General features: G+C 37.0%; 1 protein-coding gene across 1 annotated transcript in view; it reads left to right on the plus strand.

Annotated features, from left to right (window-relative positions):
* Positions 1 to 23509, plus strand: part of sema6e (sema domain, transmembrane domain (TM), and cytoplasmic domain, (semaphorin) 6E) — a gene marked incomplete at its 5' end in the record, with an annotated part of 62478 nt that overhangs the window by 14918 nt on the left and 24051 nt on the right. Inside the window, 11 exons of the mRNA XM_048153125.1 lie at positions 1160 to 1250; positions 1526 to 1648; positions 1732 to 1820; positions 2152 to 2369; positions 2521 to 2652; positions 4407 to 4562; positions 4764 to 4937; positions 7081 to 7218; positions 10113 to 10190; positions 20204 to 20262; positions 21799 to 21849. Coding sequence (XP_048009082.1) covers positions 1160 to 1250; positions 1526 to 1648; positions 1732 to 1820; positions 2152 to 2369; positions 2521 to 2652; positions 4407 to 4562; positions 4764 to 4937; positions 7081 to 7218; positions 10113 to 10190; positions 20204 to 20262; positions 21799 to 21849 — 1309 coding nt within the window. The remainder of the gene's footprint in view (positions 1 to 1159; positions 1251 to 1525; positions 1649 to 1731; positions 1821 to 2151; positions 2370 to 2520; positions 2653 to 4406; positions 4563 to 4763; positions 4938 to 7080; positions 7219 to 10112; positions 10191 to 20203; positions 20263 to 21798; positions 21850 to 23509) is intronic.

Below are 23509 nucleotides of genomic sequence, written 5' to 3' on the forward strand. Positions count from 1 at the left end.
GGTTAACGCAACCTCTGAGCCGGAGCTACTTTTCTCTGTGTATGTCTATGGCGAGTCACGCAGTTACTGTGATACTCTGCGGCGAGTCCTACCAGTCCGGTCTGAAATAGTCCGAATATAAACACTTATTATAAGTGTACCATAATGATTCGGGATAAGACAAAAACACGGTTTGGAAAATGGATTCATGCTGTATATTCTCATTATATAATTTCTGTAAATTTTTAACACAAAAAAAGTTGCGGACTGCAGCTTTAAAGTGATATACAGCCACATAAAACAAACAAGCAGTCTTTACTGCACAGAGGTGTACAGATGGTCTCCCTTTGACATAGAACCGATCCAATGCTGCTCCTGCTTTAATTCCCCTCTATTCTTCTCTATCCCTATGAGCTACATGGCAGTGTAAGTGGTGGTGAGCTTCAGCAGGTTCAGTAGGTGTTAATCCGGTGGGGATGACACACAATGTGACCCTGAATACCAGAATGCCCACAGGACCCTTTCAGCTGCATTGCTAAATGTGTATTTGTGCTTGTGTGTAATCCAGCCGTCTTTATGAGGACGTCTCTAGCCCTGCAGGCTGAATATCTGTGTGGATTTGTACACATGTATGTGTGTGTCACCCAACACAGGCAGTTAGCACGCTGTTTTTTTTCTGTGAACACCACAGGTCGGAAGCTTCTGCTCTGCCTCTGACTAACAAGAGAAGCTGGCGCACTGTTCACACCTACAGTTCCCAAAGAGGAACAAAACAAAACAACCATGGAACACACACCACCCACCGGTCCACAAGCATTTATACAACACTGAATTCAAGCTCCCAAAAGTCTTTGCAAAAGCCACCAACAGGCATTCAAAACACGCACTAAACTCTAAACCATTCAGCAGTGCATTACTAATCTTTCTCAAAAGATTCTGGATCGATTCAAAAAATCAGAATTTACAATATTGAAAAACAATATTAAAGGGGTATGATCATTTACTCCCCCCTCGTGGCATGCCAAACCTGATTTAACCTCAAAATTTGAAAGCCGATATGATCCAAAACAACAATGAATTGAATAGACGTTTTTCAAACGTCTTTGTGCTGCATTTGAAGTGTTATTTATTTGCTCAGTGTGTGTAAGGGGTCTTTCTCTCTCTCGCTCTCTGTGGTCAGATGTCATCTCTGGAGCAGGATGGGGAGGAGGTGGTCGGTCAAGCCCGTTGCCCTTTCGAATCCCGCCAGTCTAACGTTGGCCTGTTTGCCGGTGAGTTGGCAGAGCACCATCCGTCTGGGGAGGAAGACACAAAATCTCCTGTAATCTCACTAGTGTTCCACTGACATTTTACAAAGTGCAGGAAGTCTCAGTGAGACAGCAGTGATCACAGACGCACAGAGATTTAAAAGGGACATGAGGGAGATGAGACGCGTCTCTCATTTTCTCTTTGTGCCATATACACGCTGAACTGAACTGAGCTCCGCTTTGCGAGGTTTTGTTGTTGTTTTGATTTATCAATACATATTTCTCACCTCACTTCACAGGCGGTGACTTTTATTCAGCCACAATGACGGATTTTCTAGCAAGTGATGCAGTGATTTACCGAAGTTTAGGAGAAAGCAGTCCTGTCCTGCGTACTGTAAAATACGACTCAAAATGGCTACGAGGTGGGTCACCTGTTAATCGGGTACCTAAAATGCTTTTCTCTATAATTTCTGTTCTTTTTTTAATTGTGTCTTTGTTTATTTAGAGCCTCATTTCCTTCATGCCATCGAGTATGGGAACTACGTCTACTTCTTTCTCAGTGAGATTGCAGTAGAGTACACCACCCTTGGCAAGGTCAGACACTTCAAGTACACTGCAAAAAATCATTTTTTCTAATTACTATTTTTGTCTTGTTTTCCAGGAAAAATATGTAGACATCCTTAAAACAATATAAATTTACTTGAAGCGAAATTGCATGAGATATTAAGATTTGTTTTAAGAGTATAGTCATTAATCAAGTTTATTGAATTCTTTTCAGACAGTTTTTTCTCTTGTTTTAAGATAAGTTATGTGTGTATATACAGTATATGAATCTTTTTTTAATTGTTAAATCAATCCTAGTGAAGAGGTTTAAAAGAGGTTGCACACTTATTTACATTACTTATGTCTCATTCACTTAAATCAGGTGGTGTTCTCTCGAGTGGCTCGCGTGTGTAAGAATGATAACGGCGGTTCTCCGCGGGTTCTAGAGCGCTACTGGACTTCTTTCCTGAAAGCACGGTTGAACTGTTCAGTTCCAGGTGATTCGTTCTTCTACTTTGACGTTCTTCAGTCATTAACCAACGTCATGCAGATCAACCACAGGCCTGCGGTGCTAGGCGTCTTTACCACTCAAGCCAACAGGTACCACAATCCCATCACAATACATTTTAAATTTCCATACACACTTCAATGACTGCCTAAATTTACTCCAGTCCATTTGGAATGATTTGTTTGTTGGATTAAGAGTTTCAGAAACAATAGAGAGAACCAAACAGAGTTTTTCTCTCCTCAGCATCACTGGTTCTGCTGTATGTGCATTCTACATGGATGACATAGAGAAAGTGTTTAATGGGAAGTTTAAGGAGCAGCGAAACAGCGAGTCAGCCTGGACACCAGTTCCTGATGAAATGGTGCCCAAACCCCGGTGAGTCACGATGGGTTATTACAATACTAACAATCCATTTGACACCAATATCGGTAAATATCACCTTTCTCAAAACCACTTTCAACTCTGCAAAAAGTATGCTATTGATTACATTATTTTTTTTCTTAAAATTTCAATATAAATATTATAAATACCATAGTACCGAGCGTAGTCTTCAAGTAGTACACCATTAAGTAAATACTGCTTTGAGATCTCGATTAATTATTCATGAAAACATTCAAAAATGAAAGAAAATAGACAGCAATTATAAGCAGCAGAGTTTAAAAAGAATACAAATACATTACCATTCAAAATTGTGGCATCAGTAATATGCAAGGGATAATCCACAGATAGCTGATCATTAAAGATTTTAATACACGACGTGGAGGCAAAGAACCACCCAATGCGAAGCCTCCGCAGATTGCATTCAAGTTGTTTGATGCACAGCTAGCCGTGGATTATCCCGCTTATACCATGGTCATTTGCCAGCATTGACAACTTAAAGCTGTTATTCATGTTTTTGCAGTGCAAAAATTGACCAGAAGGTCAAAAATTATAGTTATTTTTGTCAGTTACTACTCGTTAGTTCTAGAATTCTGCCCGCTTTAAATCAGAGATAAACTAGTGCGATAAGATTACATTTATTTAAAATAATGAATTACCATTTATTTGAATTAATTGTCCAGAGAGAGAGAGAGGGAGAGATGAGAGATGCGTATGTGAATTACCTCTGTCTGTGCAGCATCTTAACAATGAAGCTATGTTTAATTACTTTGAAACCAACAATGTTGCCCCTTGTTGCTGAGAAATGTAATGTAGAGTAGCAAGTAGATTCAGTAGCAAAGCTTTATTTATTAATACAAGTCACGGGCCAGGGTTGATACGTTTCTGTGATCCTAAATGTTTCTGTGTGTGCTCAGAGCGATCTCTGTTCTCTGTGTGCGAGTGGGGTGTGTGTGTGTGTGTGTGCGCGCTTCAATAAAAACAACGTGTTAATATAGAAAGGTGATTAAACTGACTTGGAATTACAATTAAACAATTTTAATGCACACCTTCCAGCCAATCAGAATCGAGTATTCCGACAGACCATGGTATAATTTTATTTTATTTTTATTTTTTACAGTGTTTCAAAGAAATTCTATTTAAAATAAATACTATCCTTTTGAACTTTCTATTCATTTCTAACATTCCTGAAAAAAAAATATACCACACAAAATATATCCACATAAATTTCAAGCAGCACAACTGTTTTCAACATTGATAAAAAGAAAGGTTTCTTGAGCACAAAATCAGCATATTAGAATGATTTTCACATATTAGAATGAATTATCATATGGCACTGAAGTCTGGAGTAATGATGCTGAAAATGCAGCTTTGCAATCACAGGAATAATTTACATTTCAAAAGATATTAAAACAATTTAATATTTCCCAACATTTTTTTATAAAATAAATGAGAGGGTCCTAGAGTAACATGAGAACTTTGCACCAAAGGATATATTAACAAAACAAATCCAACCTAAAACACTACATAAACATATATGCCTAGACCTGCTCTCTGGAGCTCAGAGAGCAGCTTGTTCAGCCTGATGGACTCTTAAAACAGCTTTTATTTAACAGTGGCAGATGGTTGGAATGGTTCTTGTTAATTGTATGTCTGTGAGCTGTTTTTGTTGATCATTTCCATGAGTCTTCATGGGAAAGTCTGTGCAGGTAGAAGTTTATTGTTTTCTTTCTCTCTCTGTGTCTCTCTAGGCCAGGATCTTGTGCCGGTGATGGCCCTGCTGCTGGTTTTAAGTCCTCCACAAATTTCCCTGATGAGACTCTTACATTTATTAAGTCTTATCCACTAATGGACGAGGCCATTCCGTCTGTCAACAACCGACCCTGCTTCACACGAACCACCAGCAGGTATGCACACGCAAACACACGTGCTCTAATAAAAATTAGACACTCATTATTTTAGCATGTTTTCTCAACATCTGCATCTCTTTCTCCAGAGAAAAGGAAACTGTTATTAATGCTGGAGAAAAAATAAGCATTTAGTGTTATGATGAAAAGACAAGTTTGTGATTTGTTTTATTGACTAATTAGCTTACGTTCCTCGCGCAGGTTCAAGCTGACCCAGATCGCGGTGGACACGGCAGCTGGCCCGTATAAGAATTACACCGTTCTGTTTCTGGGTTCAGAGAACGGACGAGTCCTGAAGATTCTCGCCAGCACACACCCAAACTCCACCTACAGCACGCAGGTTTTGGAGGACATAGATGTTTACAACCCCAACAAGTGAGTTATATTGTTACGACACGATATGTTATTTTGTCTGCCCATACTAAAAGCAAAAATACTATTTGTTATTTAATATGCAGTTATGAAGTGTTTTGATAGACAATAGAATTTATATAGTTCCTTAAGTAAAAATTATATTCATTTTCGCCACTGATTTTTAACGATGATTACTTATAAACCGTTAAAGACAAACCTATGAGATTGTTAAAGCCATCAACCTGTATTATTTTAACTCATTTTTTTAAATAATCGTTTTTAACAGTGGATATTCTGGTGGAAAAAGTACATTTCCCATGATTCAGCAAAGAAATCTCCACCAATCAGAGTATCACAACAAGCAAATTATGCCAAAAGAACACTTTAGAGCCCAACCCACTCCAGAGAAAACACTGCGAAAAGATGTAATAGAGTCAGTCTCTTAAACTATTTAAATATTTGTATGTATATTTTGTAATATGCATACAGTATTATGCACATTTTGCAAAATATACGTATTTTGCAATAAACATAAAATACTGTATATTTTGTTTATATAAGATCAACACCTTTAAATCAATAGTTTTATATTTTCCCATCATTTTCAATTGAGATTTCTTTTTTGGGACTGTGAATGGATGGGACAACTGAAAGGGTACTGTTATACTCTAGAAGATAAGTTTTTCAGGTAAAATAATCAATTATCAAGAATGAAATATTTTTGGGCTTTTATACCTTTATTTTGATAGGACAGTATGAGACAGACAGGAAACAGGATCAGGAGCAGGATCGGGGAAAAGATCTTGAGGACTCAAAGTCGAGTCGACCGAGGTGCTGCTGCACCATGTGTCAGATCACTGCCCGTGAGGTTATGGCTCTGATGCTGATCTGCATTTTGATAGAGTTTGCTTATTCTAGAATGCACATGACCTGGACAAGCCTGAGAAACAATGTGATTTTAGTGAGTCAATAGTGAGTTTTAGTGTGAATTGAGTTGAAGATGCAAAATCTTTGATGCCATTGAAACCGTTTCAGAGATTTCTTTATTCAAGTATATAAGAGCTGTACCAAGATGGCCAAGGGATTTTAGGGCTACCCAGTGAAAGAAACCAAGCAACAGATAAAATACCACTTGTCTGAGCAAACACAGCTTCACCTAAAAGGTCCTTTACAAACAGATCTTCACTGTTCCGCTCTTTTCTCATGCACTTCACACTCATTGACAGGTCTCAGGCAAATATAAACGTGTACACACATAACCCCAGCTCAATGTCGACAGAGGCGTTTGATTAAGAGAGAATCTCTCCTGTAGTAAATGGGGCGGATGGTACGTGTGGAGCTGTAATTGTACTCCTGGGATCTCGCCATGCTTGTGTTCCTCTTGTGTATCTGACAACAAGCCTCAACTCCAGCTGAGACTCACAAGTTCCACAACAAAATGTGACCAAATCTTCAGGCAACATTGCTCATTTTTCCCCTGAAAACCCCACCTTACTGACAAAGTTGTCCTTTGGGGAAAAACACTTTACATGACGCAAAGGATTTATTTTGATTATTGCAGATGCAGAGGAAGATGAATTACAGTCAACCTTTATGGCATGACCTTTTTCAATCAACTCAATTGGAGTGACTCATCTGTGTGACACATATAATGGATTTCTTTCTATATTGTCTTTTTCTTTTATTGGGGATTGCTTTTTCCTTCCATTAGAGATAAAGGTTTACCATAACCTCCTTTAAAACCACTTACATTCTCCTTTTGAACACAAAATAAGATGTATTAAAGAATTGCTGAGCTGCTCTTTTCCATAAAATGAAAGCATGTTGTGACCAGGAGAACACGTCAAGCCCAAAATAATATTTTGCTTTTGGTTCATTTGTCAACTACAAATCAATAGTCATGTTGAGCACAACGCAGGATACGGTATCCCATGCAGCACACTTTGGTTGTATACTGCACATTTTCTGAAATGTATGGGATAACCCAGGTATTCCATGCATTCAGAAAATGTGCCTATTGCATTCTTGTAGGAATGGTATGGTAGTATGCAATTCCAAACATAGCCTTTATTAGTATTAATGTTTAGGTACATATATGGTACTTTTGGATCCTCTTTAATAACTAAAATGACATACAAACACAAACCACCATTTCTCTCCTCAGATGTAATGTGCGTGGTGAGGACCGGAGGATACTGGGATTGGAGTTGGACAAGGACCATCATGCCCTGTTTGTGGCATTCTCAAGTTGCGTGATCCGTGTTCCACTCAGTCGCTGTTCTGACTACAGCAACTGCAAAAAGTGAGTGATAATGCACATGGAACCCAGAATCACAATCGTTCGCATTAAATATGTATTACATGTGAGAGCACTTAGTACAATGTTGTACTACACCTTTAAGTATCTTGTACTGTTTTAATCAAGTACACTCATAAGGGTTATTATTGTAGTATTTCAAAACATTTATTGAAGAAGGAGCCAACATTACAAACTCCATTGATGATGCAGTGCGGCAGCTCAGTCCTCTGAGAAAAATCTAGACAGTTGTGCAAGAATCTTCTAAAAAAGTCCTGTGCCAGTTCTCTTTTGATCTATTATGGATAACGTTCTCCATAAGTGCAGTGAAAGTGGTGTGCGTTTCCAAAGACATGCATTCATAAATGCATTCAAATTTAAACACGGATGCATTTTAGAGGGCAAAAGGTTTTAGCTTGCATTCCTGTTCAGTGAGAAGACACACAGACGGGTCGTCGTTGATGTAGACGTGTTTCCTCCTTTGCATGCTGCAGTCCTCCAGCCAGCATCACCACATGCTTTGACTACTCGCACGCAAATTAGAGCCATCTGATTGGCCACAGGCCAAAACAGCAAACAATTCCTTTTTTTTTCACACAGCTGTAGTATAAGCAAGCTTTTAAAAAGATCTCCAAATCCTATCAGGGAATTTCAGTCCCGATTTCTTTCCAAAAACAATCCTGATGTCTGATCCAGCCGTGTCTTAACGTTTTACCAATCTGTTAGCTCATGCCTGCTCAGCCTCAGGAGAAACACTCACACGGGATTCTCTGTGGACTTGTGAGAAAACATCTCTCTTTTTTTTTCCCCCTTTGTTTTTTTTCTTGCTGAATTGTTTTCACACACGACGAGTGCTGGATGCAAAAACAGCTGTCTTTGTTTAAATTCAAACAGTTTTTGTATCTAAAAGAACAAAAGAAGTTTGTTATGGTCAAAGAGAATTGAAGAAAAGAAAAAAACGGGTTGTTATCAAACAGGTTTCTCTGAACTATATTCCATTGGTTGGTCAAGCAGATAGCTCCAAAATGACACTATTGGTTGAGCCACTGTTTCTGTTTCAGGCTGGTCACAATGTTTTTATAGCGCCACAGAAGCTATGTTTCCATCCAAAGTTGTGAATTTAACTTAAGCACACAATTGGAATATCACATCAAACATTTGCCAATAAAGCACCGTTTCCATCACATGTGTTCAAGAGAACAACATTCACTTACTAGGAGAGATTGGCGCAAACTATCTGTAATAAAAATGGAAGTTGCTGCAATCGGGGAAGCCACTGTGGCTCTTTTGTCCTAAATCATAAATAACTTGCACCTCAGAGTGCACAGACGAAACGCAATAAACGCTCTCATGTTATCTTGCATTCGGACGTCTGATGTTTGTGAACACAATCATGTGAGGTGGTTCTGGGAGGTCATTATACCAAATAATTTTGATGACAGACTTTGGCTCAGGCATTTCAGAATAACTAAAACAAGATTTGAGATGCTGTGCAATGATCCGCTGGTTAGTCCAGTTATCCAATCAAATCCTCTGTTGAGTCAGTCATGGTTTAGTAAATGTGTTTCCATTGTCATTTATCAGATAAAAAAATTATCCAACTCAGTTTAGCACATAAATTTTTTTATGCAAATTTTTTGAATTTATGCGCATATTGGCGTTTCCATCCAGTGTTTTTTTTTTTTTTTTTTATGTGATCCCAAAATTCGCATAATTTGCATAATAGTTTGGGTGGGACATACCAAAGGGCTTACGAGTTTGTTTATTTATTTATTTATTTTAGCCAATAAGCATTAGTTAGCTAACTAGTGCTACTTGCTGGTTGGTTGCAGGTGATATAAGGTGGTTGGACATTGTCATTCTAGAGAACATTTGATTGGACAAAAATCTGTGTAGTGCAGGATGAGTCATCAATATTTTTTCTCAGTTCCACTTGAAGAAAAAGACTGAATTTTCAATATGTATATCAATGAAATAGTTTATTATCACCTTTTTTTCAGTATGTAAGTAAGCTATTTCCTATGAATTTACAAGACAGATCAAAGTGCACTAAACAGTAAAAGCAGTCAAGCGACATAATAAACTGTTTTTGTACAACTAAAATAACTGCCAGTAGCTTTCCACGTTCAGGTTAATAATTGGCCATATTAGTAATTTTGTCAACTTTTAGTAGGTCATTAGCATACAGTATAGATGACTTTAAACCTAATAGAGAGACTAAAACCACCCAATTCCATTTTTTTCTTGCATTTTTGCATTTTTTATTTAAAATGAAATAAGAGAAAGTATTTTATCATTTTAACACATCTAACCTTTAACAATAGATAAAGTGTTAAAGAATAGTGACCAACAGGCATAGCATGGAGAAATTAACAACCTGTGAAGAGGGAAAAAATAGCAGAAAGTGGAAGTGACCTCTCCTTTTCACTCTGATTCACATCTAGTCACCTCACACATGCTTTTTGTCCTTTCCTCCCTGTCTTTCGTTCTCTTTCCGTCTCTCTTTCTGTCTCTCTTTCCGTCTGTCTCTCTCACTGTTTCTTGGAGCAACTCACCAGCTTCGCTGTGTATCTGAATCTCAGTTGGCCTCTGGCAAACACAACACACCTGTCAATCATGCAACACTAATACACAAACACACACACACCTGACTCTACAGCAGTCAGTCTCTCTCCCTCTCTCTCTCTCTCTCTTCAGTCTGACTGTCTGACCAGCGAGAGGCATTAATGCTTTGTTATGGAGATGCCGTGTCTGGCTGTCCCTTCCAGCTTGTCACATACACTTGGAGAGAGAGGGGAAAGGGAAATTGGGGGGAGTATGGAGACTGTGAGCGAGGAAAACACACACAACCTTTCCAGGACATGTGGTACGAGTTAACTCTGTATGTGTGTGTGTTTTAGGAGCTGTCTGTCCTCGCGAGACCCCTACTGCATCTGGCTGAGTGCGGGGAACTGTGCCACAGTGGCGCCGGGATTCAAGTGAGTTAAAGCTACATCACACGACCCTTCTATTAGTCTTGCCACAGTAAACACTTTTACGGTTCATTAGAATAAAAGAGCATACACAGCTACTAAATTCTACACACAAGCTTTCTGTGCAACCGAAAATTCTGTGTTTCTATAGTGCGCATCATTGTCAAAGGTCTCTTAGGGCTTACGTTACTCTAAACATCCTTAAAACATCTGGTAAAAATCAGATGGCTGTAAAATGTCTTCAAAATTTATAACCAAGTGCAGTTACAGAATTTTACTAGACAATATATACAATGACCAGGATGACTTCATAGATAACATTTAACAGTACTAACAATACTTTTACAGCATTCATTAATCTCAATGTTAATTTCTACATAATACATTTTTAACATTTCAAGCTATATAAATGAAAGGGAAAGTTCGCCAAAAAATTAAAATTCTGTTATCATTTACTCACCATCAAGTTGTTCCAAACCTGTATGAATTTCTTTCTCCTGTTGAAAGAAGATATTTTGAAGAATGTCAGTAAGCAAACAGTTGATGGGCCCATTGACTTCCATAGTATTTTTTTCTTCCATACTATGGAACCCATTGACTGGACAGACAGAGAAGCAATAGAACCAAGACACATTGGATTCATTTATGTTATTTAGCAGTTGCAAAGATCTCTGGCTGAAAGGGCATGTTGACATACCCACCATTTTATGAAATATCAGCTTGTGTCAGGGATCTACAGTAATACTGCCTCTCCAATTGTCAAGCAGAAGTTCATTTCATTTGTGTGTGTGCGTTATAATGAGTGCAGATCGAGGGATTGAAATTGTTATTATTAATGTTTTGCTGAGTGGTCGCTGCAGTTGTGGAAAGCAACAGCGGCAATATTCTTCCCAGCATGCTCTAATGTTTCCCCGCTCCTGAGTCATATACAATACAGCTGCAATTTTGCTTTATTAAAAGAAGTTAGAACCCCGAAGTGAAAATGTTACTGAGAGATCATCTAATTCTTAACATACTACTCTATATACACACACACACACACACACACACAAACTAAATAAAGTTATTTTATTTTGCTGAATATATTTTAATTTAACATACACTTTCTCTGTAACCTGGTGACAGTGTTTAATTATATTTTCTGACTATAAACTTGATTATTGGTGATTATTGGTTCTTAATGTGCCTTAATGTGTCCTAATGTGAGTATTGACAGAGATTGGGAATCATTTCATCTTGAACTCATGAACATTATTACATACACAGCAGATTTCCAGACCGCTGCCAACAAAATGGACAGAACTTGTGAGAGTACTTATCAGTGTCCCATAAAAGCTTGGTTTACTCCAGCATTCAATTATATGCTTCCATAGCCAAACTCATGTCAGAGTCATACATCTTCTGCTGTCAGATGTCATAAAGTCTTCTGTAATCATAGAGCGCATTAGAATTATAAAGAGCTTTAAAATCTTGGCTAGAATCTAGAATTTTGGTTTTTGTTATAGAAACCAAAAGCAGCAACACTGAAAATGTAAAACTGATGTAGATTGAATAACAACATTTTAAAGTGTGTCAGTAAAATCTTAAAAATACAATAAATCAGATCAATTACAAACCAATTGAATTACACAATAAACAAATAAAATACACTACCACTACCATTCAAAAGTTTGTTGTTGTAACGTAAAGTCCATAAATTCTGCACTTTTGGCAATCAGACTTATTGCACATAAAATTGCAATATGTGGCTGAAATCAGCAGGTCCAAACTGATTGGCTGGAGTCATTTTCAGGAGTCTACAGAAGAGGATTAGGGCCAAGCAATAATAAAAGAATAAAACCATCTCGAGATTAAAGTGGTTAAATTTCGAGAAAAAAGTCGAGATAAAATGTTGAGAATAAAGTCATTAAATTACGAGAAAAAAATCGTTAAATTTCAAGAAAAAAGTCAAGATAAAATGTTGAGAATAAACTCGTTAAATTACGAGAAAAAAACTTGTTAAATTTTGAGAAAAAAGTCGAGATAAAATGTTGAGAATAAAGTCATTAAATTACGAGAAAAAAGTCGTTAAATATGAGAATAAACTCGTTAAATTACGAGAAAAAAGTCGAGATAAAATGATGAGAATAAACTCATTAAATTATGAGTTTATTGTCAACATTTTATCGAATTTTTTCTCGAAATTTAATGAAATTTTTCTCATAATTTAACGAGTTTATTCTCGTAATTTAATGACTTTATTCTCAAGATTTTATCTCGACTTTTTTCTCGAAATTTAATGACATTTTTCTCATAATTTAACGAGTTTATTCTCGTAATTTAACGACTTTTTTCTCATAATTTAATGACTTTATTCTCAACATTTTATCTCGACTTGTCGAAATTTAACAAGTTTTTTCTCGTAATTTAACGAGTTTATTCTCAACATTTTATCTCGACTTTTTCCTTGAAATTTAACGAGTTTTTTCTCGTAATTTAATGAGTTTATTCTCAACATTTTATTTCGACATTTTTCTCAAAATTTAACACGTTTTTTCTCGAAATTTAACAACTTTAATCTCGAGATGGTTTTATTTTTTTTATTATTGCTTGGCCCTAATCCTCTTCCGTAGGAGTCAGTGTTCACACGTCACCTTAAAATAAACTGTCATTGGTCACTTTACATTTTAGTCACATGACCCCTTTCCAATAGGCTTTTGCCCTGAATAAGTAAAAAAAAAAAAATCCTTTATGTTGACTTTAAGTCTGGCAATGTGAGACTTTAGAGAAGCAGAACAAGAAAGAAGACATGAGAAACTGTAGCTCCTGTGTGAACTGTGCGTTTAAATTCTAATCAATGAAATCTAATGAAATTCTGCTAGACTAAGAGGGTGAAATGTAAGAAAAGAGGGCAATAGATGTACGATGGTAATACTTTGGCTTTCTCATTTTTAAAATAGCTTTGCGGCTTGTTTTTTTGCGGTGTACTGCGGGTAGGAGAATATGAAGAAAAATATGACTTTATTATCTTGTGGGATATTTTCTTTTTGTGTTCTCCTTTTCCCTATTCGCTCTTTCCCAGGGGCAATTTAATCTCCATATGATGAGAGAGCGTGTTTGTGCTAATGTGTGTGTGCAAGTGTGTTGGCCAATTCAGGTATAATGAAAAGCATGCATCTCAAAGGCATATTGATGTTCAGATATTATGCACCTGCAAGATCCCAATTTACCACTTTATGCAGGAGACTTTTTTTTTTCTTGTCCTTCCATTTATCCTTCAATATGAGATGAAGTCATCCCCGCTCTCTCTCTCTTTCCCTCTCCTTCCCTCTCATTCTGTCACTCTCTCCCCTCTCAGGTTAATGGAAATAAGGACTTTAAATCATGTCAGGTAGAGAGGGCTGATTCACAGATAGATTGAATATGCAGGGCAGGGCGAGGCAGGAGAACGGCAGGTGCCTCGGCGGGCTGAAATGGGGTGCCAGCATTAGATGATAAGTTGTTTGTATGCTAGTGTGTTTTCCCTGAAGCTTTTTTTTTAAAGGGTCATAACATGGATTTTTTATATGTTCTTTGGTGTTCACTTATAATGTTAATAAAGTTTTTTGGGTTTTTTATTGCAGAAAAAAACCTTAATTTACAGACAAAGCACAAAACAAAAATGCTCTGAACAATCATATAATCCTCCATCACGATCCTGGACACCATTAAAATAAATCATATACTTGTTTCCGACACTGGGATCCTTCTCAATCGAACATTCTTTTAAAGCTAACCTTCTTTCACTCTTCCATTTGTCCTGTTGTCGACAGACTCTAGTGCATTGAGTATGTCAGAAACTGATTTCACATCTGTAAACTGTATCCAGTGTAGACAGTGTCAGTGATTATAAAGGGTTCTATTTGCTTTTGACGCATCACGACGCTCACACCCAGTGTAGGCAAATATCAGTCGTCGAGCGACTAAATGCCAGTGGGCAGGGCCTATGGTGTGATGATTTGTAATTTTTTTCGTTGATGATTGGCAGTCTTACGCAAATGTAGTTGCCCGTGTGACATCACAGATCCCGCACTATCAAAACAAGCTGTTTTTGGAGCTTGATTAAGTAAGTGGTTTGTTTATAATGAGGAGGACATTTTAAGCTATGCAACTTGCAGGATGTTTAAATGGTACAGAGACCTCTTATACAGTTGCAAGAAAAAGTATGTGAACCACTTGCAGAATCTGTGAAAATGTTAAAAATTTTAACAAAATAAGGGAGATAATACAAAATGTGTGTTATTTTTTATTTAGTATTGTCCTGAGTAAGATATTTTACATAAAAGATGTTTACATATAATCCACAAGACAAAAAAAAAATAGCTGAATTTATTAAAGGGCACCTATTATGCCCCTTTTTACAAGATGTAATATTGGTCTTGGGTGTCCCCAGAATGTATTTGTGAAGTTTCAGCACAAAATACCCCACAGTTAATTTATTATAACCATTTGAAAATGTCATTTTTGGGGCCTGTTTTAAAAAGAGCTGTTTTGGTGTATACCACCTTAAATATAAATGAGCTGCATATCCCCGCCCTGCCTTTGGATGAGGGCGTAACTTGCATACCTATGGCAATAAACAGTCGTTAGAAGCAGAATGGCTGAGAGTGAGAGACCCGCTGTTTTGTATGGCATTCAGCCGTACATGTTTGAACCGGAATCAGACCCAGATGATGAAGAGACTCCGGCAGAAGAAACACAATTGAGAATGGAGCAGGATGTCTCTGAATGGTTATTTGATACATTTATGTACTTATAGAGTTTTAATCGCGCCCCCTTTGCAATTATGGATGTGTAACACACACACACACACACACACTGTGATAACGTTCGCGCAATTTTTTGAAACTACAAACACAAATACTGTGATAACGTTTGCTAAGTAAACATACACAGTTTTTAATACAATATCTTTAAAAAAAAAATATATATATATATATACGTGTGGATACACACTATACAAACCAGGTTTAAATTATATACACAGACATTCGACGACGACGACAACAACTTTAGACGCATTTGTTATTGAATTGGCTGACATCGACTGAAATGACTATTTGCTCAAAAAACATTAAATACACTTATTTCTTCTGGAGGTGACGTTGGATCGCGAACAGTAGGCAACGATCCACACTTGAGGATTAACTTTGAAGCAAGACCTGCTTTGAATTGACCCTCGTTCTCAAAACAGTCAGTCAAAAAATGATTCGCGCAAACATAAACGTATTTTGGAATTTTGAGTGGCGCCTTTCCTTCGTAAATAAAATCCATCCACTGCGTTTTCAATGGCTCTGATGTCGGAAGTAAGTGAAAACTACTATGTTCATTATTACATCCCACAACAGAACACTTATGTTTCTTAGGAGACATTACCGGCTGTCGTTGAAACAATGGAGGATGGTTGACAGATCACCGAGGTCGGGGTCTATGCCAAAACCAGATTTTCAATCAAACCACGTGGGTGGGGCTTAGCGCAATGCTTATGAATTATTGAGATTGTAAAAAAACCACTGGGTGGATTTTTCTCATTCTAGGGTGGTTTTGCTCACACACTGCCAACACACATTTATGGTCAAACACCATGTAAAAGTGAATTTTGCATAATAGGTGCCCTTTAAAATAACCCCATTCATAAGTATGTGAACCATTGATTCTTAATACTGTGTGTGGTTACCTGGATGATCCACGACTGTTTGTTTGTTTTGTGATGGTTGTTCATGAGTCTCTTGTTTGTCCTGAGCAGTTAAACTGAGCTCTGTTCTTCAGAAAAAAATCTCCAGGTCCTGCAGATTCTTCAGTTTTCCAGCATTTTTTGCATATTTGAACCCTTTACAGCAGTGAATGAATGATTTTGAGAATGATTCTGAGGGACTCAAACACAACTTTTAAAAAAAGTTCAAACATTCACTGATGCTCCAGGAAAAAAAACATGATGCATTAATAGATGGGGGGTGAAACATTTGGAATTTGAAGATCAAAGTAAATTGTATTTAATTTGTCTTCCGGGAGACATGCAAGTATCTTCTGTTGCTTCCGAAGGGTAGTACTAAATGAAAAAAAGAAATAAGAAAAATTTGGACCTCTTCATCCTGTTCAAAAGTTTTCACCCCCCGGCTCTTAATGCATCGTGTTTCCTTCTGGAGCATCAGTGAATGTTTGAACCTTTTTTAATAGTTGTGTTTGAGTCCCTCAATGGTCCTCAGTGTGAAAAGATGGATCTCAAAATCATTCAGTCATTGTTGTAAAGGGCTCAAATATGCAAAAGATAGTGGAAAACTGAACATTTTTGGGACCTGGAGATTTTTTCTGAAGAACAGAGCTCAGTTTAACTGCTCAGAACAAACAAGGGACTCATGAACAACATCACACAAAAAACAAACAGTCGTGGATCATCCAGGTAACCACACACAGTATTAAGAATCAATGGTTCACAAACTTTTGAACTGGGTCATTTTAATAAATTCAGCTAATTTTTTTTGTCTTATGGATCATATGTAAACATCTTTTATGTAAAATATCTTACTTCGAATCTTCGATAGGAGGAGCCTGATTCGACTACCAATCTCAGAGTCGAATCGTCGCAGAAGTGTTATGAGAAGAGATATGGGGCAGGGGCTTCACGGCAGGGATTAAATCTTCAGCAATGTCTGGGATAAAGTGTACAATTGGATGCACTTTGAAATGGTAAAAGATGATCAAAAAAACGTATGATGCAAGTTGTGCCAACAGCTCATGTCCTAGAACTCAACAACGACAAACACTGCGGCGCGCTTCTGCCGGCCAACGAGCTGACTATAGCGCGCTATTTGAAAAGACTCAAACGGACACAGGCAGATCGCGTGAAAGACTGGATTTTTCTCTCTCAATCAGGTAGGGTAGCTACAAGTGATTTTTGGACGCTGTTAATGTTTAGCTAAAAAGACTGCCACTCCAGTTTAGCGTCTATTGTCCCTGCAGTTAAAAAGACAAGCTGACAATTCTATTACTTTCGTTATTTTAATAATTTCTTTCATTTTAATTTATTTATTGATCACTCTGGGTTATCTCTGGCTTGTGTTTGAATATGTTCCCCTGCACAGGCATTTTGCAGTTTGACTTGATCATATTTCATTTTTTTAAGTAGGCTATTTTTAGAACGGTATATTCTGTTCTAATTCAATTCTGTAAATTAATGTTTGATAAAAAAAAAATATATAATTTTTTTATTAAATTATTATTATTATTTTTTTTTTTTTTGGTGCATCAATGTTGCGCTTTAGATTAGTTAAAGCTTGCTCGCAGAGACAATTTAGACGATGTAATTTGATTTGCCGACATATGAAATGTAGCCTATATCTATCTGCAGTGTGGCCTTTCTGCAGATATTAATATATATATTTTAAAGTTTATTGATCCAAAATGTTTTTATTTATTTTCTTCTATATCTTTGAGAGTGTTCTGTATATCGTGGCTGTTTATCCACATTGCCTTTCACTTGTTCAAAAAAGATAAAATCATTGTCAGTTTCGTCTATCACTTGACAGGCAGTTTGGTCGGTTTATAGAAAGATGTTTCTCTGTGTTGTGTGTGAAAAAAAATAAAAGTTGTCTTAAGCCGCGGGTAGACTATAGCCAGGCCTTACTTCATTTTCCGTGTCCTGCTCCATCTCGTGCATATAGAATATAGACATCTCGAATATAGGCAATCTGATTCGAATCGGATTCGACTATGTAAATCCGTAGTCGAGGACACCCCTACTCAGGACAGTACTAAATGATATGGTATGATCTCTCTTATTTTGTTGAAATTTTGCACATTTTCACAGATTCTTCAAGTGGTTCACATACTTTTTCTTGCAACTGTATGTCAAAAGATCAAGGCAAATTTGAATTCTCATGTCATAACTGCCTTTAAAAAGTCATCATTGTACCCTGTGCTCCAAAGTTAGATAGATTCCACTCAGATAGATCAAATACACTCAAGTGAGACAAAATATTTAAGAGTAAATTAAGATATTTGCATGAGCTCTCTTTTTGATGCCAATATTAAAAATGTTATATTATATAAATGTTATATTAAAAATGTAATAATTGCCATTTATTTGATCATTTTACAGCTTTTTTAGGGTTTTTTTCTAGAATTTTCCTGCAGATCTCGTATACTCCCTTGGGCCGGTCTTGTTTCCACAGTTGAGCCAAATGAATTGCACCAAGCAAATAGCACTTTTTATGAACCGAGTTTTGTGAATAAACCTAATTTACATTAAAATCAAAGCATCTTTGCCCAGAAATTAATTATTATAATTATGCACTAATAATTAGGTTCATGCATTTTGCACCTGAACTTGATTGCAAGGTGCATAATGAATAAGATGCACATTCTTCCGCTGAAATTCCACACACAAAAGTGTTCTTGAAACCAAGTGTAATGCAGTGATTTTTGAGAATCCGGTAACACTTTATTTTACAGTGTCCGTTACACATCTTACATGTACTTACTATAGTAATAACATTAAATTATGCATAATTGCAAGCAAGTAACCCATAACCCTAATTATGTAGTAAGTACATGTAGTTAAATAATATTACAGAGTACTTAAATGTATAATTACACTGTAACAAGGACACCTTAAAATGAAGTGTAACTGAGAATCCTGATTTGGACTTACAGATACGTACTTCATTAGACCACGGCCCCACCAATCTGATTACATCTCCATGGTAACACTGAGAGGAAGCAAAAACTGACAGAACATGTTATGCGTTCGTGTGCGAGATGTCACTCAGGTGCTCGGCAATGAGCAGCAATGACACGCTCGGTTCTGTGATGCCAGGAGCAGTGGAACATTGCAGTCGCTCAGAGCAACGTGTCACCGTGGTTACGCTGTTAGGCTGCATGAGTCAGCAACGTCCCTCTCGGTAAACACATTCTATTCAAATTTGACTTAATATGCTGTTTTACCCAAACACTCATTTCCTTCACACAAAGGTTCTTACATCTGAAATAGTCAAAGCTATTTATTGCTATTCATGTGCTTGAATGAATAAAATTCCCCGTAGCTTGTTCAACTAATTTGACATGTGAACACATTAATTACATATGTGCACATGTATTCATTCAGCGTTTTTTCATCACTTGTAAATAACAGTGGGGCTTGATATTTGCGTAATGATTTGAACTGACGTGTGAAACGTCATCATGTGAAATGTTCTAAATTTAACTTTTTCTTACCGGCATTAAAGCTGTATTTTTTTTATTATTATTAAAATATATTTTTGGAAATTATAACAATAGGATTGTTGCAGTAATATTCATTAGAGATTTATGGAAAACAGTTCACTTCATTGTTACATGAGCTGCATCATTTTAAAGATGAGTCTCATTTCTCCTTCAAATTGTCTGTCTCAAACACATAGACATATTGTGATGACGTTCCTCTGTAATTTCATTTTTATGGTATAATGTCAGAAATATTTAATGTAAATGATGTTCTGTAGAGGTAAAAATGTACTTCGATAAGTTGTTGGAAGTCATGACATTTTTAGTAGATGGTTTGATTTGAATTGTGCATTTCACTTTATCTGCAAGTTTCAGACTTACAGTGCGATGTAAACTGAGTAATATATTGCAGTTACTATGAAATTGCCAAATTTACTCTCATTTGGCACTTGATTTAGAATTATTGCTTAAGTATATATGTACATAGGCCTACTAATACATTTGCATTTGCTTCTCATCTTATGGCCATGAAGACATGGCTGTCAGTCATGGTATAGAGGCAGTGTACTTATATGGCAGACACTCAATCCTCAATCATATTGTAGCATGTTATTTCCCTTTACAGTTGCTCGGAGAGGCAACAACAGAATGCTGACAGCACAACTAATTAGAAGGCTCATTCAGCGAGAGGCTCACAAAAGAATGATTGTCACTCCCTTGTCCTCTTTCTCACTCCTTCTCCTGCTCATTCTCTTCTTCTCTCTCCGTTCTGTCGTTCTTTCTCTCTGTCTCTGTCACAGGTCTGGATTTGAACAGTATGTGGAGAGTGGATATCCTCAGTACCCAGACAGCTGTCATGGTGAGTTCCAGACAGTCCGAGCTGACTTGCTCCCAGAGATCATAACTCATTCACACTATTATTACATCCCTACACATTTCTGCTACAACTCCACTCTTGTTCCAGAACTCTAGAACACTTTTGAGAGAATCTCATGGAACATGTCAAAAACATGCCTAGGTCATGTTTCTCTCCAACAAGGAAAGAGACCATAAGAAATGACATCTTGCAACCTCTTTGAACTGTGCAAGATTTTTGTACATTGTGAAATTATTTTTATGACAACTAAGGATTCGAACTGGCATCTCCTCTAATAATGCTAAGAGACCGCAGTCTCTAGCATCAGTCGCTAGCTTGCCTCTTGAGGTTTACATGCACAGCTCACACTAGCTTGCTTCCGTTACACTCACGCCCCCTAAATCTCACTCCCACCCGGGTCACGGCACCAAACGTAACCAGTTCTACTCGACCCGCTCCCAGCAGGATTCGAACCGGTATCTCTGGCATGGGAACTGGGCCTGCTAACAAGGACGCTTAAGACTGCAGTCTCTAATGTCTGTTGCTAGCGCGACTCTTGCGGCCAGGGGAGTGAGGTTTACACGCACAGCTCTTACTAGCTTGCTTCCATTGAATAAGCATTGAACCATTGATTTCTCAAAAATAATATATTATTTAAATGCTAAAGTATAGTATAATTTAATTGATGCTGATTTTAATTAATAATAATATAATGTTTGGGATAAGTATTTGTTTTGGAACAAATTAAAACTTTTACTATGCATTAAATTGATCAAAAGTGATGTAAATACATTTATAATGTTACAAAAGATTTATATTTCATATAAACTGTTCTTTAAATCGTTTGCTAAAACTGTTCATCAAAGAATCCTGTATGTTTACACAAAAATATTAAGCAGCACAAACATTTTCAACTGTGAAAATAATATAACATTTTCTTCAGCACCAAATAAATGGTAAACATACTTTCAAAAACATTAAAAAACATCTTACAGACCCCAAACATTTGAATAATATAATGCAATGTAATGTAATATAATATAATTTACATTACAATAATGAGAACTTGGGGATGAAATGTGCCTTTTTGTCATAAAATTTATGTCACACTGAAAAAAAAAACTTCACTTCAAATTACTTTTTCTTTCTTTATTTTTTAAGGGATGATGTACAAACTTAAATGTTACCATTTTATGCATAATACAAGAGTTAGCCTATGGCTAAGTTTGATCTGCAGTTCTGTATATATTAGATTAATGTATCATGCGTTCTTTTGCTGTAATTGCAAAAACCTTAACCGTAATAAGAGTACTGTAGTGTCTGCCCTTGAATGGCTTATTGCATTTATGCATCAAAATGGAGGAAGATGCAATATGTTATTGAAAGTCAACACTGTTCAGTAAATAAATAATATTGATATTCAATAAATAATTTTATTTATTAATGGTAAAAATCACAATAATCTTCTGCCAAGTATTATAGTTCATTAGGCTGAATGTAGGCCTACTTGATCTTATTCTTCTTTTATTCTTTCTGTAGATGTGTTGGCTACAACTCGCAAGCAGAACCCTGCGGTGGACTCTGCATACGGTCAGTGCACTAATTCAATCTCAAGCTTTAAATTTAGACATTCACATTGCTTTAGTAAATGATTACCCTTTGTCCAGCCATATTCACAGTCATGTTCATATCCATTGACCATTTTAAATCAGAAATTTTATGGCCAGCCATTATATTCAGTAAAGTTGGGCCTTGCATGCAACAATAGGCACAGATTGCTATTATTTTTTTCTACAATGTGTAAGTAGTGTCTTGGTGTGAATATTACATCATGTCTTTTTTATATCCGGCAGTTTGCCTTTCACGCACACATGCATAAATCTTCAATCTGTCCCGTTCTGACCTCTGAGCAGCTCTTACAACAGCTCTCAGAGAGGCGTTAGTTTCCCAGATCAATAGAGTCCGTTACACAAATGACCCGCAGTGAGGCTGCAGGCTGCAGATCTGGATGGCAGACAAAAATGTCCTGCAGGGCTGTGGGCCGTATTAGAGAGCTCTGAGCAAGAGCTTTGGAGGAACAACTGAAAATCACAATCTGACAAATTAATTTTCTCACTGAGTGGATGTGTGACGGTATGTCTATGTGTGTGTGTGTGTGTGTGTGAGAGAGAGAGAGAAATGTGTGTATGTTGTGATAGACGGTGCATGTGTATGAGAGATATTGAGAGAGAGAGAGCATATGTGTGTGTGTTTTGGAAGGAGAGAGGGGAAGCGTGTGTGTGTGTGTGTGTGTGTGTGTGTGTGTGTGTTGAAGAGAGAAATAGAAATGTGCAGTATTATATTTCAGATAGTCATGAGCTAATACTAGCTGACAGCTGGCCTGTGTGTGTGAAAGTGTGTGTTAACATCCCTGGGTGGTGGTGTCTGATTTTGCTTCTAAAGCGTGCCAGTGGATGCAGTGTGATCCGGGTCAGAGCATACAGCTATTGTACCACACACAATACACTCTGCCTCTCTCACACAAACACACATATCACAGCTCCCCATCCTTTGTGGATCATGGAGAAATATCCAGTATATTTCTCAAAATCCTTGTATTACCATCTGGATTAGTCACATGAGGTTATTAATACAGATGAGTTTTAGTAAAAATGAACTTTCCAAGTCACCTGCTTTGTTCTTTTCTAATCTCCAGCTTATGAATCATACCACTGTTTTTTTGAGCTGATTATAGTACTAATATATTTCTAAGATGGCTTCCAATCTGTCCATCAGCCAAATACAGAGAGGTAAATAACTCCCTGGTGACTACCTAAAAATGTTTTTCTTTTTGTTATTAATAATATTAAAGGCACAATATGTACATTTCGCCACTAGAGGTCGCTTATTCAAAACAAAGGCGTAGCTTGATGACGCCTTGATTTCGTGGAATCGTGGGAGGTGTTGTCTTCACGTCTACAGCTGGTGGAAAAGAATACATCCAGACTCGGCAGAAATCATATTCATGGATGAGCTGATGTATTAAAGATTTATTAACATTACTGTAATATGAATCAGGGTGTGGCTAAAAGAGCAGAACGAGGCCGCTGAAACGATCGCTAGTGAGAGACGAGTGCGATGCACGGCTCGAGAGCAGTGGAGCTTTTATTATGCCATAGACGACTGCTTCCGTTTCTTCCCGTCATGCGTATTTGGGGTAAAGTAGCACTGTTTTATCATATTAGATACATTTGTGTGTTGAAAGTTGTTA

Source organism: Megalobrama amblycephala, linkage group LG13 (genome assembly GCF_018812025.1).
Source record: "Megalobrama amblycephala isolate DHTTF-2021 linkage group LG13, ASM1881202v1, whole genome shotgun sequence".
Taxonomy (NCBI): Eukaryota; Metazoa; Chordata; class Actinopteri; order Cypriniformes; family Xenocyprididae; genus Megalobrama; species Megalobrama amblycephala.